Consider the following 23,310-nt stretch of genomic DNA (forward strand, 5'->3'; position numbering starts at 1 on the left):
GCTAAGCATGGTGATGCACAACCTTAATCCTAGTACTTGGGATGCAGAGGAGAGTGGATATCTGTGAGTTTTAGGCCAGCCTGACCTACATAGTGAGTTCCAGGACAGTTAGGGCTATGTAGAGAGGCCTTGTCACAAACAAACAGAGTAAATGACCCTGGACTCTTCTTTGAGCACCTTCGACCACAGTACTCCTTTACTAGCATCGTCCCTCTTCTTCCTACCCCTCCCCAACCAAGGAGAGGCATGTGACTTTGCTTTATCCACATAGCTGGGATTAGGTTTACTCTGGGTAGATCCTGGCCTGCCTAATCTTCTCTTGGGACCAACCATACACATTTGCAAAGCAGTGCATAGAACTGCATGATGGGGAATCGAAAATGCTTCCTCTTTCCCCACTCGTTCAGTGTATATATAAAAGAAGCATAAGCTTCTTTTATCCTAAACACTGACATAAAAAATTTACCTATGACGAGGGTTTCTATGTGCAGAGAAAGAAAAGAACATTCAATTTAGCCTGGTTACCAAGGTCCCCAGCCCTATTCCATAGCCTGGTATGACTAATGGGGTGCATTGCCAGGGTATACAGAAAGAGTTCCTCACACAGATTGTGTTTCCAGCCAGGATCTGCTATATTCATTAGAGACAAATATTGTCTAAGAAGAGATCTTTTTTTTCTTTTGCTCCTCCCCTAAAGAAACTATTCAGGTCTCAAGAAAAATCTGGTGCAATGGGGTCTTTGCCTTGGGAAGTGACAGATTTAGGCATGCAGCATAACACACCATCCATTATCCCATCAAAAAACATGGAGCAGCTCACTTGTGACCAGGGCCACAATCTCTGAGGTGAGAATGCAAGAGTGAGTACCAGACTCTAACTCGATTTCTCTCTGGACACCAGTGTTCCAGGTACATTTTAACCTTTTTTTCCCCTTTTTGGTAGTCTAATGGATTTTCCTCAACCTCATCTCTCTTTGTCCCTTGAGGTCATTACTGAATATCCCTGCTGCTTCTAGACAGTGGTGGGCTCCAATATCTGCAGCTCTCCAATATGGGCTCCCTGCCTCCACATCTTAAGAATTCTCAGAGACTCCTCTGTAATACTTCAGAGACCCTGAAGAAAGCCTCACATAGAAGGTCTCAGGAGCAGCTCTACTGAGCCAGAGACCCACCCTGTTTGCACAGCTGGAGAAATGGGGGCTGGGTGAGGTACAGCAAGCAGCAGGGAGGAGCAGCAAGGAAACTGACCACCCAGACACCTGCCAACACACAAGGGTTGCGGCAACTGGCTGTTAAATAACGAAGGTCTGGAAGAGACAAACTTGCTGTGTTTAGGGAATAACAATAAATGCAGCATTAGAAGAAGGCAGAAAATAAAGCCAGCTCCTTCCATGGCTTTTGAGTGCTTCTGCTCTCAGTTGTCATCATGGGGGACCTGGAGCTGGAAGGAAGCCCTCTCTCAATGGCTGGCACAGGCCCAGCCCGAGACTAGAATGATAGGTTCTCCTATAGCTGTCTTGGGTCCAACAGTAAATATGTACGGGGATATGACACATGGCCTAATAGGATCAGGTCAGCAGATTCCACCATGCCTCAGCAAGAAGGTAGGAACTTGGCAACTGGCTTCTAGCAGGAAACTCAATGAGTCCCAAGGGCTCAATTTCCCTCCTTTTCTCCCCAGCCCTCCTAGAGCGTGTCACAATGGACAGCAGGGTTTCTTAACCCCTGAAACTCATGTTCTAACTCTCACTTTGCTTATTGTTGACACTGTGCTAGAAACAATAACTTTACAAAATAACATAGGGGCTGGAGAGATGGCTCAGTGGTTAAGAGCACTAACTGCTCTTGCAGAAGACCTGGTTTAGTGTCCAGCATCCACATGCCAGCTAATAGCTGGCTGTTACTCCAGTTCCAGAGAACCCAAAACTGTTCACCAGGTATGCATGTACTATTCATACGTACATGCAGGTAAACATGCGTTCACATAAAATAAATAAATCTCTTTTGAAAATAATTTAAATTTAAAACATATATGAATCAAACTATAGCCCCAGGTGACCTTCCCATCTTGCCTTAGAAGCAACTACAACTTTTTATGGTTTAGCCGTTCTCCTCAGTGGCTGTCAATATCTGCAATCTCTGGTGCTTTGGACAATTAAGTCCTTGCAAGACGAGAAAGATAAATTCATCTCTGGGTTCAGAACTAGTCTGGTCTACAGAGCGAGTTCCAGGACAGCCAGGGCCACACAGAGAAACCCTATCTTGAAAACAAAAACAAACAACAAAGAAAAAGAAAAAATACAAGTCCTAGATATACTACCATTACATTGCCATGTGACAAAACCTGAGCCCTGTCCCCAGTCTGAGTCCTAGTCCTTTTTTCCTACAAAATGGGAAAGTTGAAGCAGTAGCAGCAGGGTGTTTGTTTGTTGTTAGTTGTTTGTTTTGTTTTGTTTTCTGCTTGGTTTGGTTTGATTTTGAGACAAGAACTTGAAGTCTCAAGTTTCCTGCCTCAGCCTCCCAAGTGGTAGGACTTCAAGGCATATACCAATAGTATTTTCCTATAGCAGATTTATGTGCCCTGTGCCAGGCATTGCTGTAAACAAATGCATGTTTTCTTTTCTTTCATGTAGTGTTGGGGATGGAACCCAGGGACCCACAGATATGAAGCAAGCTCTCAACTACTGAGCCACACCTTCAGCTTCCATGGATTTTATTTGCTCCTCACAGGAAGCTTATAAGGTAAATAGGCACTATGATTTTTTTTAGTGCTGGTAATGGAGCCCAAGGACTCAAGTGAATCAGGTTATGCAAGAGCTCTACCTCTGGTTGGGCAAGGTGGTACCCAGAGGTAGAGGCAGGCAGGTGCCTGTAAGCTTCAAGTTTACAAAGTGAGACCCTGACTCAAAAACAACAACAACAACAAAAAAGAGCCCTGCCCCTGAACTACAATCCAGCTAGCCACTAGATAATACAATTTGCCTTTAATTTATAGTTAGGTTAACCAAGTCACCCATTAGCTTCATGGATTTACAAGTTCCTCCTCTTCTATGTTACCTGATTTTCCTCCTCTGTACACTGTATGGGAGATGACAGTCCAAGGTCACAAACTAATAGGTAGCATAGCCAGTATTTTCACCAAGGCAGGCTACCTCTGTAGCTCATGCTTTGAACTAATACACATTAGTGAGGCTCACAAGCATGGCATACTCATTTATTTAGTCACTCAATGAGTATTTACAAAGCTTCTGATAATCAGATGTAGGTGTTCTATAGGGGCTAAAAATACAGCAAAGATCAAGCTAGCCACAGTCCCTGGTCACTTGAAGAGAAGTCTCAATCAACTGTAAATGATGGAATAAGCCAAGAGAAAATTCTGCTGAGTTGAACAGGGAGGTCGGAAGGAAATTCTCTGAAGGGAAACTCTCCAGGAACTAGAGTTGGCCATGAGAGTCTATGAAGAGAGACAAGGTCATGCCTTTGCTGTGCGACCTTGTCCTTTCTCTTTCCTGTTCTTGCAGGGGTGAGGCAGACTGTGGTGTGTTTCAGCCAGTACAGGCAGCTTCCTGCACCTCTTCCCAAGCCTATGTGATGGAAGTAATGACACCATGGAAATCAGTGGATGCTAACAAACCTGTTTTCTCCCATGATGCCTTGCTAGCCAGTGACCAACCACTGTAGCTGCCTTATGCTAACAACTGCATTTCCCAGAGACACGGGGATGGAAAGGTTAGCCCCTGACCTTCATAGAATACTAGTTGCCCTTTGCACACCTCTTGCAATAAAGCTTCAATCCTGCTTGTCCTGTGTGTGGTTTCCAAATTCAACAGAGCCCAGTTGAGCCTGGAATCCTGAGCAGCTTCAAAGTAAATATTATCATTATGAGCCTTTGTGCTCCCCGTGGCCATTAGCGCTGCCAGCACATTTGGATGGGCAAGTCTCTTTGGGGCTCTTTCCCAGCATTACAAAGCCCTGGGCCCCAGAACATTGGTATTGCTAGCTCAGGTTGTTCTTCTGAGGCCTCCTTCATGGATGTTTACAGTTATGGGATCTTCAAGTTTCCAAAGCTAAGGAATTGGGATATGATTTTTTGATGGGGTAGAGAAAGGGGGAAATCTCACCTTACTAGGTAATTACTGTCAATGCTGGAGATTATATCACACTGAAGTCATAATATGCTTATGTCTATGTGCTTAGCTGAAAATCATAATAATCATGGAGAACAATTATTGGTATAGTCAATTTATTGCACTATAAATTAGGCTCTGGATTCATAAACATTCTCTTTCCTTCCTCTCAATCTCAACAAACACAAATGCACACAGGCATACATAAATGCACAATACTTATTCTACTAGGTATGGGCATAACAGCAGCAGACCAACATTAAATAAACAATAATGTGGAAAAAACTATCCAAGCTCACTGTTAATAATAATCAAGGTCAGCACTATCATAATTTGAGTACTAAAAGAACTTTGGGTGAACAATTTCTGTGACTAAACAGAACCATTTTATAAGTTATCAAGGAGGTATACTTAATAGTCACATCCAGATACAAGACATAAGAATACAATCACTAAAATTCCTGAAGGCACAAAGATCACCTTCAGCAACTTCACTGTGGACTCTCTGCCAAGTCAGTGACAGTTCCTAGCATTATGGCAGGCTGAGATGGCAGTCTGAGAGTCATTTGTGACCTTGATGCAAGCTGATGGCTCTCTGAGCAATGGCAAGGTCATGAATACAGTAAGAGAGTGGAACGCATGTGCTATAAGCGTTTTTGTATCCAGTACAGGGATTGGTTTATCTAATGGTCCTATCTGGGGACAGTATAGAAGGAGAACCATTTCCTGAAACTTGGCAAGTAGAAAGAGAAAGAAAAGATATATGGGTTCTTGGGGATGGGAGTCTGCCTCAGGCCCTTCAGCAACTTCATGTCATCAGGTGCATGCTGAAGGGCTTTAGATAGGCAATACCCTGGTGGGAACATGAGTTGACTGTTTACCCCACTCACCTTGTCTTGATCTTGGCTGCCTCATCTTGGGGGCCCCAGGGAATCTTTTTTTTTTTCCGAGATAGGGTTTCTCTGTATAGCCCTGGCTGTCCTGGAACTCACTCTGTAGACCAGGCTGGCCTCAAACTCAGAAATCCGCCTGCCTCTGCCTCTTAAGTGCTGGGATTAAAGGTGTGCGCCACCACTGCCCAGCAGCCCTGGGGAATCTTAAAACTCATATTACAAATTTCCCTATACTTTGATATCAGGTCCCATTCTGACTCACAGAGCTTTAGCAGGTCAGACTTTTGCTGGAGGTTGAAAGGTTGCTCACGGGGGCCTGTCAATTTGCTTTCATCTCAACTTCAGCACAGGTCATACGGCACTCTGGGAGGGATGCCAAAAGGAAGCTGGTATGTGTGTGCACTGGGATATTTCAGTCATCAAATATTGTGTGAAATAAGTTGGCCATTAGCCAAAGATTGATCTTGTTAGTTAAACAGAAAACTCAGTAGTGCCAATATTAGACGTGATGACATTTGTTCTTGAGGCTGATTGCCCTGCCTTCCATTTATTTTGTATGCCCGTCCCAATTAGCACCCAAATGTGACTGTGAGTTCGACTGTCAGCATTCAAAGACTTGGCAACCTCTATGCAGACTCTAAGGCCTCTGATGTGTAATTCCATGAAACACATATTTTTATCTCATAAGCTCTGAAGCTGATACATGGCAATGAGTCATTTTTGCTAGTGAGTGAGCCTCGCTGACTGCCTGTCATCCATATTTAGAAGTGACCTTATTGTTCTGTTTGTCCTTACAAGTACAGTGAATTCTCTACAGAAAATGACCTGGAAAAGAGTACTGGAGATGAAGAAGAAAAATAAAATCAGAAGAAAATGAATGACTTAATTTCAAAGACTAGTATTTAGTTAGTTAGTTGAGACAAGGTCTTATCGCGCCACCCAGATTACACACAAATTCACAGTCCTCCTGTCTCAGCTTTCTAAGTGCTGGAATTACAAACCTATACCACCACATCCAAGAGAAAAGATTTTTTTCACTGTATTAAGCCACTAAAGTACCTAATTCAGTGGTAGTTTGAATCTATGATGTGAATGAGTTCTCCATATGCTCTATACAAAAATAAGAACAGGAAATTAGCAACAGTGTGGAAGTGTTCCAGCCAGTGTGAAAATTGGCTTTATTATGGCATTTATGCAACCATTAAGGTTTGGAAGTGGGTCACTGAAAATACACAGGTATATGTTCTTGCACTGTGGGGTGAAAATTATAAGTTACCACTATGTTTGTAAATTTGAGATTTTTAAGGTTTCAAAGTACATTCTTAAAGAATGACAAGGTACCATTGTCCATGTTTGTTTAATGGTACTCAATGGTTTCTAAAGTGCTTTCATGGTCTCAAGACACATTGTTGGCAGTGGTTGGAGACAAAGAGAAGAACAACAGGTCAGTCAGGCCTGCATCTCCAGTGTATTTTGTCTCTGCCATTTTTCCATGTTGCCTCAGGTAAATCCCTATGTCCTTCTCAAATTGTCTTCTCCATAAGGATAAGACTACTATCTCTGAGCTTCACTTTGCAGACTGGGGGCCAAACCACTTATGCGAGAAACTGCTGAGAGGCATAGTGGTTGCCTCCTGTGGACTTAACTCATTCATTCACTTCAGAAATATTACTGAACTCTCCTTGGGCCATGATTAGCACACCAAGTGGGCTCAAATCACTGTCTCCCCATAGGTACGACGGTGTATGAGCAAAATCTCAGTGCTTGGGAGGCTAAGGTAAGAGGACTGAGAATTAGAGGCTAGCCTGGGTGACTTGTTGAGTTCCATGCCAGTTTAGGCCACATAATGAGACTCTTAAAGCAAAACAAAATAAAGCCTAGGCACAGATACAGGTTGGGGAATAAAAGATCTTTACATGCAGCTCTGTGATGCCTACACTTAAGCTCCAACTGTACCAAGCAAGCTTAGACAAGCTAGAGAGATTCAGCCGGCTACCCACAACTCTCAATTCTGTGCTGGTTCTCATCTTCTGCATGCAAAAAGAAGCTGACAGCAGTAACTGAGCCAGCCAGCCCCCTTTAACAAAATTTTCCACTGAATCTCACAAAGCTCTGTTTTACCCCAAGGTATGGCCCCAGATTCTGGTCTGGGTAGAGGGGGGAAAAAGTAGTTGCAGCTGGACGCTTACAAAAATAAACAAAGGGATAAGAGAAGAGGGGTTGGGGGTGCAAGCTTTTAACTAGATGGGGATGACACATTATTTAACCTAATTACCTGCAAAGCCACATCTAGCCATTAAGGATCTATATCCTGTAATAGAATTTCCTGCCATGGAAATACTCACCCACGCACAGGATGTTGAAGCAGAAGCCCTGGCTGACTGACTTATTCACCAGCTGGTCAGGCAAGCTGTCAAACCCCACATGTCCAGCCAGGGGGACAGTTCGACAATCTTCGCCCTAATTTGGAGAGGGAGGGAGGGAGGGAGGAGAGAAAATGAAAACGTGCTTAACAGCCATTTGGATCTCAATACTATATCCACGCGGACTCTAACCTGTGCCAGGAAGTAACAATCACAAAGGCCCGATGTGTCATTTCTTTCCTCAGCCACCCTTCCCCAACCTGAACACATACACCTAAAAGCAAAATGGCCCATCAGCCTGGAAATCATGGATGCTTGGGTACAGCATTCAATAGGTTCAGTAATAAATAGTACTGTGGTTCTGGACAGAATACACTATGTGGGCAATTGATCCTGCTTATCCAAACTTGGATGAGATCTCAATTCAATCAGTTAGAGGCTGGCGAGCCTCTCTCTAAGACTCAGTTTCTTTCCACATCTGTAAGAGGAGACAACAGGATATATTTCAGAGGTGATAAGAGGACTGCAATCTGCTTATTAATACTTATAATAATGCTATATATAAAATAATGAATGTGTGAACACATTCAATAAATATTCCAAAGACCGTAGAAAGCAGTGAACCTTCTCTCTAGAACACTTTGAAGAGCTACAAAGGTGGCACAGCAGAGAGGTTAAGCTTTCAGGTTTGGGCAGGCAAGATGGCTCGGAGGGTAAAGGTGTCTGCTGCCAAGTCTGATGATCTTAGTTCAAAACCTGGGACTCACATGGTAGAAGGAGAGAAGAATTCCTGAAAGTTGTCTTCTGATCGCCACAGGTATGAGGCACCAGCTCCCCCCACCCCCACTAAACAAACAAACAAACAAATAAGTGTAAAAATGATTTTAAAGTACAGACTTTCGAATCAGGCAGGTCTGAGTCAGAGGCCAATTTCTGCAGTTTAAGCTTTAAGAAGTTAAGTTCTCAGTCTCCCATTACAAAACCACGAGTAAGTAGTTAACGCACAGTCTCTACAGGACAGTACTCCTCACACACATAGCATATTCCCTGGCATGTGGAAACCCGTCAAACAGTAGCTGCCCTTATCACTGCCCTGTGAGGTTATCTCTGGATCCTAAACACTGGCCCACCATGCAATAAAACACTTGTAGCTCCCTCTAGCTTGGAAGGAGCTGTCTCCAGCCTTCCTCTGGTTCCCTTGACTCCATAGGGGTCAGCCAAGCCACTCCCAGCCCTGGAAAGCAGAGGGCCAAAGCTTCTTATAGTTAATGGTTTTATAAAATGAGGAGAGTCTCAAACTCAGGCAGACTTCCAAGGAACCAAGGGAAAGGATGAAAAGGGCCTACATGTACTCATAAACTATGCTCACTGCCAATGGTCACAGCTGAGGGTGGGGTGTCAGGAGAAGGGTGGGGAATGGAAGCTGGAGGCAGACAAACCTCACAAGAATGATGGGCTATGGAAATAGACAGAGATTCTGTGGGGTGAGGCTGCACGAAACTTTCCATAACCACCAAGTTGCCAAAAGCAACCCAAAAGGCCATGGTTTGTGCCAGGAGGGATCAAACCAGCATCCCAGGCTGTGCCAGCAGGCAGCTCCTATGCAGACTGGACCTGCTGTTAGACTAGGTGCCACACCAAAAGGGAGTGATGGTAGGGTAGCCACTCAACCTCTTCACCTAGTATGTGTGGAGGTGGGGGTGTTCCTGCTCCCATCAGTGCCATTGGATCCTCCAAGAGCTTATGCTGGTGACTAACATCTGGTACATTCATTCCCCTCTGACATCTCTCCGTACAAACTCCCAACAGAGCGTACTTGACAGGCTGCCATATGCTATCACGGAGTTAGGTTGATGATGCCTTCCTTGCTCACCCAAAGACAAGAGATCCACATCACCTTGTCCTACATTCATTTCACCCCCTTCCACTTCCCTTCCCCTATTTCCCATCTTTTCTTTCTTGCTTAAAACAAACAGTAAGCTGGAAGTTTACCACTGTTGGTTTTCAGCCTTCGGCAAAGCACCGAAGAGACTTCAGAGCCAATATGCTCTCTCCAGGGAGCCTCCTATGTAGCAGGCCTCAAAATTGGGACAGACTCAGAGTTGAGGTTTCCTGAGCCATATTTTATCATTTCTTCCTGCCTCCAAATTCAGTGCTATAAAACTTCAAGTGCTCCAAAGTCCAAGGAATTCTCAAACTAAAGATAGCAGGCAATAGGAAGAGCTCCTTACCTTAAAAACTCACGCCACTGAGAAAGACTTATCAAATATAGGGCCTAGGATGTAGTTCTGTTGAGAGAATGCTTGCCTAACATGCACAAAGCCCTAGGTTCAGTCCCCAGCACCACATAACTGGGGCATGGCAGTGCACAGCTGTAATCCTCACACTACTCCAACGCTCTACAGCTAAGCTGTGCTCCCAACCCTGGTTCCCCATTTTGAGTCTCAAGTCAGGTTAGTTGACTTTTACCAGCATTTTTCTCAAAGTATGTACATATCTGTCACCTTGTCACTTCAACACCACTGGAGACGTATCCTGTTCCTACTTTCTTGTTCTTTCATCCAGTCAAGTACTGTGTAGGTAGGATGAACTTCTCAACTCCTGCATGTGAGATTGGAGAGGTGGCTCCATGGTTAAGGGGACTTAGCTGTTCTTACAGGCGTTTAGTTCCCAACACTTAACATGCTGGCTCACAACTATTCCTAATTCCAGTTCTAGGGAATTGTTGCCTCTTCTGGCCTCTGAGGGTACCAGGCATGCACACTGTATCTATACATACAGGCAGGCAAAACACTCACCATATAAAACAAATATAAAAATAAATATTTCAAAATATTACATGGTTCATGGTAGTCCCTGCTCAAAACACCCCAAATCCCCCAAGCTCATTGCTGTGGAATAAAGGCTATACTCTTCCTTCTGCTCCTCGAGGCTGTTTATGCTGCTGTGGGAGATAGCAATGAGTGCATGATAGGTGTTTGGCAAATTTCCATTTTGAGGAAGAGTCTTACGTAGTCCACGCTTGTCTCAAACTTAAGATACTGCAAAGAATGCCCTTACACTGTTTGTCTTTCTGCCACTACTTCGCAGTGCCCAGATGAGGCCTCTGCTATGATACCCGGTGGAAATTATTAGAAAACAGAAATTATAAGAAAGAAAATTAAAATTACCTATCATATTTTCATTCTCCCAAGATAACATCTTTGTATTTCCTGCCAGTCAGTACACCTTTATTTAACAAAATAGGGATACTATAATGTATTCTTTCCACACTCTGACTTAAAACCCTGACACTTAGTCTAGATGTTTTCCTGAGTAGTTAAGTATACTTCTAAATCGTTTCTTTAGAACGGTTTCTTTTTAAAGGTCTATTTTATTTTCGAAGATGTACACTTGTATGCACATGAGTGCAGGTGCCTGCAAAGACAAGAGAAGGCACTGCACCCTTGGAACTGGAGCTACAGCAGTTGTAAGCCACCTGTGGGTGTTGAGAATCAACTGCAGCTCCTCAGCAAGAGTGGTATAAGCTCTTAGCCACTGAGGCAGCTCTCTAGGCCCCAAATCATTACGTTTACTGGCCATATAACATATCCATGCAGGAATCTGCCACCTTTTCCTAGTTGCCTAATATTTAATATCTCCAAGTTTTCTACATAAGCATACAGTCTTCTTGCAGAGTTGCAAATATCTCTATTTCCTAAAATTGAGAACTACTGGACCAAAAGGTCCACATATTCTTTTACATAAATATACCTATGTATTTATATATGTATGTACATATGTTTGTCTGTCTGTCTGTATGTATGTATGGCAGCATGCATGCTACAGTGCATATGTAGACATCATAAAACAATCTGCAAGAGTGTATTTTCTTCTTCTATGTGAGCCTTGGGGGCCAAACTCAAGTTGTCAGGCCTGACAACAAAAGCAGGTGCCTTTGCCCATTGAGCCATCTTGCCAGCTCAAAAGGTTCACAGATTTTATACACTGATACATCACTTAACAGAGGCCCATACTAATGTGTGTTTCCATCACTATTATGTGTGTGTCTGTGTATCCATAAAGTTTCATGGGCTTTTATCTGCTGTGCATTGACTCATTGGAAAACAGTATCACATTCTTTAATTTGAATTTTATTGGTGACAGTGAACATTAAAAAATGTCAACTGTGTATGGGTACTGTGTATGTAAATTATCTAGTCATGGATTTTCTCTTTGATTTGTAAGAGCTTTACATGCATCAGGGAAAATAAGAATTGATTTCAAGGTGAGATAGCTAAGAGAAGAAAGTCAATAAATAGTTAACAATGTGAGATTTTCTGTGCAGAGAGCATTTAAGGCTGAGATACAAATTTGGGGAGTGAGAGATCTAAAATTGGATGTGCTCTCTGGGAAGTAGTAAGGGTGAGGGAGCTAAAGAATGAATATAGGAAACACCCATGAATAATGGGGGGATGGAAGGGGTTTTGCCATGAGGGAGAAATAATCAGAAAAGTAAAAGATGACCCAACAGTTTCCTGACATTTGAAGCAAAAAAAACAAAAAAAAAAAATTACAGAGAAGTAACTATAGATTTGCATTTAGTGGCATCGCCCATGACTTGGAATTTCTATTTCTTTTATGTCTTTTACTAAGTGTCCAGTCTACCTAAATTAACTAGAGAACTTGAGGACTTGGGACATAGGGCCTGGTTGACGTGGGGTTTTTTGTTTGTTTGCTTGCTTGCTTGCTTTTTACTGTGTTGAAGGGCCAAAATTTTGTCTCACTCTCTGTGGTTAAGAAGGCATCCAAACATATTTGTACAGTTCTTGATTTAGAAAAGTCTAGAGAGCACCTGTCTTGGTCTAATGAATCGTTCATCAAGATCATCATTGTTCAGAATGAAATTAATGCATGCAAATTATGGACAGAATACTGAGCTAAATGTACACTGGCCCCAGGATAACCCTGGGAAGTGTCTTTCCTTCTCTTCGACAGCACCTCTGATGCCTTATCTCCTTAGTCCTTCTTAAGGTGGTATAATTAATTGAGATCCCAATTATTCTGATTGCCGTTAATTGAATGTTCACTTGACTACAAGGTGCAGAAGAAGAGATGTGACTAGCAGCCTGGCCCAGCACATCTGACACTGAAACCTTACCTAGCTATCCTGAATAGCTACGTGGTGCCATGTTCACAGCAGCAAATCAGCAAAATTGTTAATCTACCCTAACCCTGCAACCACCCTTACAATCTGTTCTATGGCACCTCACACAGCTGTACACAGATTCATGTACAAGGAAATACATTAAAGCCTTGATGATAGTAATGAAAAGCTAGAAACTCCTTAAATGCTAGACAACCGAAAAATAAATTATGAACATTAATATTATGGAACAGTCTTGCCACTAGAATGCAGCAGGTCCATATGTAATGGTGTGAATACCTCCAAGACACAGTATAAAACAGAAAACAGAAATTGTAGAACGACATGCATAATGAGTACACGTATGTACAAAAAGCCTGGTATATATGCATATGCATAAATCTATGCCAACACCTAGGACAGATGCATGAAAACACACTAAACCTAAAGACATCTGTAGTTACCTCAGAGGACAGGAAATGGAAACAGGGGCCTAATCAGAGGTGTCATCAGGTTTTGTAGCATTTGATTCTTATATAACACAGATGAACTCACATTGTTATCTGCATAATTGACAGATATTTTTAATAAGATAAGGAAAGTTCTTGCTCATTCAGCTTTGCCATCTGCTGATTAGTTAGGCTGTAGCCTGAGAGCGGCTAAAGGAAGGCAAAAATGAAAGGTGCTCCTGGGAACTGAGAGAGCCCTCACTTCCCTCCGCCCTATTCCATTTCCTGTTTGCTCCTCATCTGCAGTCACCTGCGGTTTTGAAATACGTTATAACCACATTTTGTATCAGAGGCAGAAACACTGTTCTTCTCTTCTGCCTCCTCCTGAGGACACACTGATTTTCAGTTTTTAACTGAGTATTCGTATGGTACATATTAAGAACAATGAGGCATGGTGATTCCAGCTGTGTATCTTTCTCCCATTGCTTTTCGGTTGTTAGTTTGTTTGTGTTTGTTTTTGGAAAGCAAAATGTCCCAGAAGCAACTGATAAGTAACTGCTGTCCTCCACTGCCCACTGCCTCTCCTCTAACAGCCCTGACAGAGAAAGTACATTGTTAAGTGAGGCCTCTGGGAACTCAGGGCCCACCTGTGTCAATAGAGAATTTCCTGTCTCTATTCAAACCCAAGGTATCTAAGTTAGCACTAGTCATCCTGAAGGAATGGGGGCCAGAGGCGGGGAGGGGGGGGAAGCATTGTGGACCTAAGACTAGACTTTCCCTTAACTTTCTCCTCTGGTCCTCTGCACTCAAACATTAGCAAGGGAGACAAATGCTTAAACTGGGTTGTGTATGTGTTGTTGTTGTTTTTCCCAGTGAAGAGAGAAAACTAGTGTAACAGGTTACTTTGAGGGTAGCCATTCTGTTTTCCAATTTTACTAGAATAGGCATACTTTAGTTTTATAATTTGGAAAAATGTTTTGTTTTGAATACAGACTGATGGTACATTCCTAGGCAGGAAAGTGGCCTCAGCTATTTTAGGAAAAAAAAATCCTCAACTTCCACCAGAAAGTGCAGCACACACAGATAATCAGCAAGTTTAGGTAAATACAGCCTTTAGCATTCAAGCAATCTTATTATATATAGGACATTTGTTTTATCAACAATACAATAAATTCTTATCTTCCTTTATGTGACTTTTTGTCACATAAAAATATATATATATAACTCACTATTAAACAATAGAACATAATTATAGTCCTGTAAATCAGAAGACAAATCTTATGTCCTGAAACATGTCAAAAGTCCTGATAAAACCCCATTTACAGCCTCCAATGTTGTGAAAGGAATGAGAACTACTATACTATCTTCCTGAGAACCACAAAGGACCAATAGGATCCAAACATTTAACAACAAAAAGGTAAAAACCAATGTACCCAACACATCAAATGCCAGGAGTTTTCATGGGCTGATCAAGTTCGGGGTAAGAGAAAACTATAGATATAAAATCTTGGGCTAGGATAGAAATTTAGGGACTATTCTAAGGAGAAACAAGGTTTTCCAAAGCATCAGTGGGAAAGCAGTTTAGGGGACCTCAAGGAAACACAAAGGAGAATTACCATCTTTACTAAACAAGAGTGAAGGCATCTCTTTGGCAAAGCCTATAGATACAACTTATTTTAATACCAAAGATAAGTTCTAAAGTGGCTTCCCATTTATAAAAGGAATCACAGCAAGGATTCCATTAACTAGCCAGCTTTCCTAGTGCATTTAAAGTGAGATTCCACAGTCAAGCATTCAGTTGTCGTGCATACTTATAAAATGTCAATAGCTATATATACCTACCCAGACAGGCAATGTTCAAATGGTTGTTTCTAGTTCACTTACAGAGACCCTGCTGAGCTAAAAGCATAAGTTCCTTCTCCAAAACTCTCTCCTCACTCAGCTCAAGGCTGAAGGGGGAAGGGGTGGGGCTAGCTAGGTTCTGCTACCTCATGCAGAAGCAGAAGCAGACAAGAACCTAACAGAATTGAGTCTGGAGAACCAGGAAACATAAGTACTTAAGAGTTGGAGACTCCCTTGAGTATCACCTAACCCAGGGGCTCTTTTTGCAAAGGGAAAAATGGAGACTAGGAGTGGGGGGGGGGAGTGACTTGTCCCGCGTCATCCAGTGATGATTTAGTGGCAGTGAGTGGTGTTAGCATCAGGCAGGCTGTTCTTCTCTCAGATGGAAAAGCTGACTTAAATACCAGATGTATTTCTTCCTGCTGCTAAAATTCCAGGCCAGCAGGCTCCTGGCTCCATGCAGGTAGGAGTGAGAAAGGACAAGGGAGATGAACTTGAAGCTCGTGGGCTCACCACAATAGCTCTGGCCAGCAGAAGGCAAAGGAAGCAACCAATGGTACCCAGGTCTGTGCTCCAACTCTCATCTCTCTCCCCTAATTTTCTCTCCCTCTCTAGGTCTCTCCTGACTCCAGCCTGATCCTAGGCTTGGCCAGATGCCCAGCTCTACTCAAGAGCACCAAGGCTAATGAAACTATCTAACTCAACAAACCATTGTCTATGTATGTAAAATATCTCCACTTCAGGCTAGGGGTGACCCCTGCTCTGGGTGGGTCAACTTTCCCACAAAAACCACACACATTTCCTCCAAGTCAGGCAGTTTGATCAGTTTTCTAGGTGTTCTGGAAATGTTACCTTCAATCTTTTTTTTTTTTAAGAAAAAGAAAGGAAAGAAAAAGTTTACCCATAGGCCTCTGGGTGAATGCCCAACTGCCCTCTGGGGAGCCTGAATTTGCCTCTGCCTCCATCTGGTCTCGTTTAACGGGGATCTGAAAAAAAACAGTTCTTGCCTCTGCGCCAGTGTTCAGAGCTGGGGGCCTCTGTGGTGAAGGAAACCAAACACCACCTCGCACCTCATCATGGCTGTGTGAGCTGAGTTCTGCTCCTGTTACCCCAAGGCCCGTGTTAGGGCTCTGCAAGAGCCCTGGCACGAGGAACCGGAACCCAGAGGTTTGTCCCTGAGAAGGCCTGGAAATCTCTCCCTGGTCACAGGAATGACCCAACTCCAGGGCCAGCTGAGAGCCTGCTGCATAATTCAGCAGATGGCTGTCTCTAGTGGGAAGACACTGGAGAAGAGGATAACATTGTTTCTCACTCTCCTGAGCATGTGGCCTCCTTCCTCTGTGCAGGCAGCTGAGAAGCCCACGGTTTCAAATCCCTACAGCAGAAGCCGTCTCCTGCCAAAATGAGGAGGAAGGGTCTGTGTTTCTAATTTATTCTGTACCCTCTCCAGTTGTTACTTAAAATAATCCATCATTACATGGCTGGTGGCTCCAAGATTTTTATTTAAAGCAATATGGAGAGAGAGAGAGAGAGAGAGAGAGAGAGAGAGAGAGAGAGAGAGAGAGAGAGAGAGAGAGAACCCACACAACCCGTGACTGTGCTATCTTGGATTTAAGCTGAAATTTTTTTTACCATCAGAGAGTCTCCACAGCTCCCAGGCTTGTTTTTCTCTGACCACTTTGGGGGATGTTGGCAGATGCAAGGAAAAGAGGGGGAAATGAGGACATGGCAGAATTTTAATTTCTTAGAAACACTTTGGAAAGACGAGTGCTTAACAGGGAATCTGTGTGTTCTGGTAGATGTTTCATTGTTTCATCCACTGTCCAGCAATAATGCTTTGGACTTAAGCCTCTTGCTTGCTGTGGGCATAAAATGAAAAGGCCAGGAATACCTGTCCAGGAAGTTGTTGGGGAAAATGAAGTCATACAGATGGAAGCATTTCAAGAGAGCTAAGCGTCTTACATCTATGCATGGTTTCCTTTTTCCTTCCTTCTGTTTCTTCCTCCCTCCCTTCCCATCCCCCTTTCTTCTTCCCAAGTGTCTTGTATATAGTTTCAATGCACCTGCAAATAAAGGCTTTCTCACTTGTTCCTGCTAATATGAAGTCATGGCTTTGACAATCCAATAATCCCAGCAAACCTGGAAGTCAGTGCTATTTAATTTTGTAATAGTGCTTTTATTTTCCTCCAGCAGACTAACTTTGCAAATTACTGTTGCTCAAGTTAAAGCAATGGTGCTTTTCCCTTACAGACACAAGGTGTGGGGGCCATACTGGTAACAAAGCCAGCAATTAATAGAAAATTTATATCAGACACTCCACAAAGTAAATGCTATGCATATGATTGCAGATCAAATTCTCGTTTTATCACACAGGCCTATTAGTCTACTGTAATGAAGTTTTGTAATAAATATACCACTAACACTCACATTTCCTGGATTCAGGATGTCAAGAGGAACTAGGGCTCATTCCTGCCTCATCTGGCAGCTCTGAGAGGGGGCAGAGTTCCTCCATGCCTTGGTCACTGCTACATTCCCAGCACTTGGCACAGGACCTGGCAGAGTCCGTGCCCGATAAATAAATGTTGGAGAATGAATGAAAACAGCAGTGGATGGATTGACAAATGAACTGTTCCCAAGCAAGTGGCAGAAGTGTGATCTCACCCATCTTCACACCTAGCCTTTTCCTATCCAGAAGCCCTCAGGAAGCCTCTCCTATCACTTACAGCCTTCAGCCATGGCTGAATTAGGTCTCCTGTAATGAATTCTCATGGCAGGCAGTAGTTTTTCTCTTTAGCACTTAGGATAACGATAACTAAATATGGATTTGTAAATACTTTATTATTGTACAAATGTGTGTGTGTGTACGTGCACGAACATGTGTGAGCACTCGCATGCATGCGCATGTGAGCACGCACACACACAAGGGGGACAATTTTCTTTCTATGGCATTTGTGCAGAGGTCAGAGGGTTTTGTTGATTCTGTATATTCTAGGGATCAAACACAAATTTCAGACTTTCATGGCAAGTGGTTTTTACCCACTGAGCCCTCTTACCAGCCCTACATAAAGATTTGTGTCTGCCTCCACCATCCATTAAACTAGAAACTCCTTTGAAGAAAGAAGCCACACACAGACGGTTAACACTGTAATATTTCTTTTCCTCCTCCTCTTCCTCCATTCCCTCCCTCCCTCCCTTCAGAGTTTCTCTGTGTAGTCTTTGCTGTCCTAAAACTTGCTTTGTAGAGTAGGCTGGCCTCAAATTCACAGAGCTCTCTAAGACATGCACCACCACATTCAGCTCCTCTAACCTTTTTGACAAACCTTAAAGGCACAGAAAAGATGGGAATCTATATGATTGCCCATATCCCCCTGATTTGGATTCAACACTTTTTCACTATTTGGAGCCATGTAAACTTTCTTCAGCACTATATCCTCAGATAGATCCATGGGGTTTAGTTTTTCTTTTTCTTTCTTTTTTTTGGGGGTACAATTATTACTTTTAGTGTTTAAGAATTAAGGAGGAGCTTCAAGAGGGAAACCCTGAGTTAACTGCTATCCATGGGCTCCATGGCTGACAGGTGAAAGTCTGTCTCGACTCAAACAAACAAACAAACAAACAAAAGATGTCGTAGATAATTGTCACTAATTGTTCTGTTTTTTCGAGACAGGGTTTCTCCGTGTAGCCCTGGCTGTCCTGGAACTCACTCTGTAGACCAGGCTGGCCTCGAACTCAGAAATCCACCTGCCTCTGCCTCCCAAGTGCTGGGATTAAAGGCATGCGCCACCACCGCCTGGCACTTGTCACTAATTGTAAGACCAGAATGCAGAAGCAATCTTCTTCTCAATGGTAGGTGGCAACTTGAGGACAGCTGCTCCAGGCCAACCCTGGCTATGACAACTCTTGTTGTCCTTGCAAGATCGTTCATTAGGTACAGTAGCTTGATGAACTGTAACTGGACAAAAGCAACACTATTCCCATTGTGGGTACAATTTGCTCAAGCTAGTGATTTCTGAAGCACAGTACTTACAGTCTGAACCAGAAATGCGACATTGAGCTAAGAGACAGAGCTTTTGGTGACTGCACTGTGCCCTCCTAGGTCACCCTGGACATGTCAGTCACATAACCTCTCTAAATACAGAGCAATGACAGTGCAAGTCACCTCATAGGTGGGATCTTTTATTATTTCTTTAATTATCTCAGCATCCACAATTTGTGTCTCCAACTAGGCTAGAACCTTGAAAGTCATGTATGCTACTTTTTTTGGTATGGTTGACAAGGGCTGGCTGTATAGTACTATTCACATCAGTCAAACAAGTACTCATATATAGTCCTGTCATGCACAATCCTTTCTTGTGTTCATTCAGATGGGATGCAACTGAATTATAAATTTCCAAGAGGCATACATACCCAAATGTAGGCCCTACTCAACAACTGCCATGCCTGTTTTGCCACTAACAATGTTTGATGACAGTGACCCTCCAGTGAATCTGTGAAGACACTGAAACGCACATACCAAGACATTCACATGCCTCAGAATTTACTAAGAAGAACTTCTAAGCTTGCCACACGTAGCCTGACTCTCTTGTCTTCTCTTCCCAAGCCCTAGACACATACTCCTTTGAAGAAATCAGAAGCAACCAGCCACTCAAAGTCTCTTGAGTTAATTCCAGCTTCCCCTGGTGAATTACAACTTTTTGCAGACACAAAGGAAAGCAGAGAGACAAATGACACATAAATAAGAGCTTCACTGGCTTGAGGGAGGGAAGCATGGAGAGTGACGTCAGTTTTCCCAGAAACCCATTTATCACGATAACAAAGTCTCAAATGCTTAGGCTGCTCCAGAATTTGCCATACAATTATGTTTTTCAGTTTACAATGTGGTAAGGCAAGCCAGAGCAAACTGGAGCCACCCCAAAGCAAATCAAGGGACCCCAAACCACTCCTTGCTGCCCTCTTCATCTGCAGAACAAAGGTGGTCTCTGGATTGTTTGAGTTGTGCCTAAGGTGAAGTAACCTTCTGGAATGTTCTCCCTCACCAACATTAGCCTTGCAATCCTAATCCAGGCAAGGAAGATTGGTGAGGGCAGGTCAATGCAAATTCATTAGAGCAAGAAAAAAAATCATTGGTGTTGTGGTTTTTTGTTTGTTTGTTTGTTTGTGTTTTGTTTTTTGGTTTTTTTGGTCACTAAGGCTAGAGCAAGTATAATCCAGGAAACGGATTCATCTTCTTAAAACTATAGCATCTTTAAAACACAGATAAGAAAATCACCCTGGTTGTCCTCAAAACATTAGAGGCAACAGATATCACGGTGTCAACCTTGAGAAATCTCTCAAATTCCATCATCATCAAGTAGTGTTTCATATCTCTGCTTCTACCTTCTACACCATGGCTGGGTGAGGAGCGCGGGGCTGGGATGTGCACGGGGTAGATTAGGTTTCGAATAAAGGACCCTGTCCTTCCAAAGCCAGACAGGAAATGGAATAAACTTCTTTATCTGTCGAGAAAATGCTATCAGATTCTCGATTCAGATTTAGAAAACAAATCAATTGCAATTACACCAACTCCTCAGAGGCTGCTCCCCATCCCTCCTTTTGCAAGGGAGTCACATTGCACAGGCTGTTTCTCTAAATAAATGGGGGGTTACAGGGTTATCATTTTTCATCCAGCCGTATTTGGGGTAGTGGGTTCTGCCTGGCTGCCTTCTACCTCATTCTGCTTCAGCCTAGCGTGCTGGTGTGCTGGTGGAATTGTTCTCACCACTTTTCATCTCCCGTTGTAACCAAACTTCGGACCTAAAACAAACAAACATGCGATCTCAGGTTCCCCGGTCTGATTTCTCTGCACATCTCAGGCTGGAAAACTTTAGTTTTTAAAATGATTTTTTTTCCCTCCAGAGTTGATCGCTACCAAAAGAGAGAGAATACTGCTTTTGCAAGTCTCACACTGTTCTCTTCGGTCTCTACAGAAAGATGTTAGCGCCACAGGTTTTAGCATAGAAGCCCATGTACACTGAACCTAAGACCGACGCTCATGGAACCGCTCAGAAACGTGCCAAAATAAGCAACCAGCCACCTACAGGCCGGGGTGAACTGCATCCCTCCCTCCCTCCCTCCCTCCCTTCCACAGATACACAAACGGACCCCACAGGACACAGCACAAGTGGACCCAGCATTCGAACACAGAGACACACACCATAGAGGTGAGCACACAGAAACAGGCCGACTCATTCAGGGTCACATAACCCTGCCACGGGGAAGGCAGGAGGGCGCGCATGCACATATATGCATACACGCTGATACACAGACAGACGCAGTCACATATGTAATGCATATGGAGAAACCCTACTCCAACCAGTCATCTCCCCGCCCCCCTCATCACACTCTGCCTTAGGTTCCGGGCTACCCCCAGCTCCGCGCCCCTCTTTCTGAGCAAGCTGGAGTCCCAGTAGGCAGTTGTGGCTGAGGCTCTCCCAAGCTAAGGGGACAGGGGCTTCGGAGGGCTCCGGACTCATGCTGCCATTCATTCGGCAACGCCCCAGCGGCGGGGCCGCAGCTGCAGCAAGGGAGGCGGAGGCGCTCACTGCAGCTCTCTCCGGCGATGCAAGTTCAGCTGCCCGCCAGGACGCTTCTCCAACCGCCCCCCACCCTCCCGCCACCACAGGTCTCCAGGACTTGCTCGGGGAAAGAGTAGACTGAGCCGCTGACCCCAGGAGCAAAAAGTCCCGCCTTGCCTCTTTGCTCCAGGATGCTACCCCATTGCCCTCCTCGTGGTAGCAGTGGTAGCCGAGAGCCGCAACCAAGTCTGCCCGGCCGTCCCCAGCCCCACACCCTCAACCCCTAGCTCAGGGACTGGTACCCAAGCCCTCCACTCACCACCTGGCGAGCTATATCGGCCGCTGCCATCGCTCCTTGGTCCGCCAGGGCTGCTACGGGTGCCTCCGCAACGGGAGCTCTGCACAGGAAACAGAAGAGCTCCTCCGACAAAGAGAAAGTGTTACACTTCGGGCGCGACCAAGTCTGGTGGAGGGAGGTGCCAGGGAGGGGCCCCCTCACCGCTGCTCCAACCCCAACCTCTCCTCTATCACCCACCCCCTCAGAGTAGGTGTAGGGAGGGGACGGATTGGCCGCGCTGCCTTCCCCTAGGGCGAGCCCAGTTCCAGTTCTCTCTGCAACCCGAGTCTCGGCCTCTGTGAAGGGGGCGGGGGCTCCCCTCGGTGACCACGTCCTCCGCCCCCCCCTCCCTGCCGCTACTGGGCTCCGTGGTACGTCCCGACCTCTGCTGAATTGTCACACACACACACACACACACACACACAGAGAGACACACACACACACACCCCTGTTTTCCCTCACATCCCTGAGCCCCCAGACCTGAGGCTAGAAGGGTGTCCCGGCCCCTCCCCCTCCGGCTCTCTGCTCCTAGGCTATCTGCAGTCCTCTTTCTTTTCCCAGCCCCCATAACCCCTCGTGCTCCCCACTGAGAACCCTGGGTGCTTGCGTGGGAGCATTGGCCTCTGGAGTCTCAGTGCTCCCCTGTAGTCCACCCTAACTAATTGTGTTATCTCTTTGGGTTGGGGAGGGGCGGGGGCAGGGCAGGGGTTGCGGCACCTGCAGCGCCACCACATTACAGCTTAGAAATGGAGCATTAATGGGGGAGCTGCACTGCAGCCCCACAACTGAGCTGTGACTTGTGGAGGACATCTCTCCTGTCCTGAGGTGCCCAAGCCTCCACCGCAGTCGGCTGTATTTTCCATGGAGCCCAGCTCCCCACTATTGTACCTAATAAAAACTGACCTCACTGATCCCACTCTGGTCCCTGCTCTCAGTCTGAACAGAGCAGAGATGCAGAGCAGTCCACCTTTTAGGTTAGGGAGCCGGAAGGGAGTCTAAGAATGGGAACTGAAGGTCTCTAGCTCTGTTGAGGCGGATGCAGATACAGAAGGGGTCATCGTTCTGTCCAGTTCCAATTGCTTTTCAATACCAATTCAGCCCAGGACTATATGGCTGACCTGGGACAGCTCATAACATCCAAACGCTAAAACTACGCCTGCCTGCTCTCCTTTTTCTCCGAGCTAACTAACTGCTATTGGTGGTCCTCTCCTTAGCATCTTTCCCCACCTCTCCAGCCCTGAAGTCCACCCCTCTCCCCTTCTCTCTGTCTTGGGATTGGCTCTTTGTGATCGATGAACTTGGCATGATATGGTTTGTCAAAGGCCCAAGTGTCCCCTCACTCCCCTCATAATGATAGGATCTTAGGTCTTTCTCTTAAGGAAGGGACAGCAGAAAAAAAAAAAAGAACCAGGGAGAGGCATCTCACACAAAGGCCAGGCCTAGAGAGTATAGGAGAGCAGAAGCAGGAAACCAAAGTGTCCACAAAAGAACTGCCCTGGTCCTGCATTGCTCCTGGCAGTGAATGCTTCTTGTCTTCTGTCAGGGGGCTCTTCAAGTGACACATACACCATGAGCACGAGGACTCTCTGAAACGCATCCCCAGTGCCTAAAGTGGCATCCC

General features: G+C 44.6%; 1 protein-coding gene across 5 annotated transcripts in view; it reads right to left on the reverse strand.

Moving 5' to 3' along the window:
• Septin6 (septin 6) overlaps positions 1-21,810 on the reverse strand; it is a 74,100-nt gene extending 52,290 nt beyond the window's left edge. For 3 of the 5 annotated variants that reach the window (XM_028773137.1, XM_028773139.1, XM_028773138.1), the window contains exons 1-2: positions 21,672-21,773; positions 7,365-7,479 (exon numbers count right to left, since the gene is read on the reverse strand). In XM_028773137.1, coding sequence (XP_028628970.1) covers positions 7,365-7,479; positions 21,672-21,701 — 145 coding nt within the window. In that variant the 5' untranslated portion in view covers positions 21,702-21,773. Of the gene's footprint in view, positions 1-7,364; positions 7,480-21,671 lie in introns of all 5 variants that reach the window. The other 2 variants (XM_028773135.1, XM_028773136.1) reach the window with 2 other exon arrangements.
• Between the last annotated feature and the right edge of the window lie 1,500 nt (positions 21,811-23,310).

Source organism: Grammomys surdaster, unplaced genomic scaffold, assembly GCF_004785775.1.
Source record: "Grammomys surdaster isolate TR1022 unplaced genomic scaffold, NIH_TR_1.0 222, whole genome shotgun sequence".
Taxonomy (NCBI): domain Eukaryota; kingdom Metazoa; phylum Chordata; class Mammalia; order Rodentia; family Muridae; genus Grammomys; species Grammomys surdaster.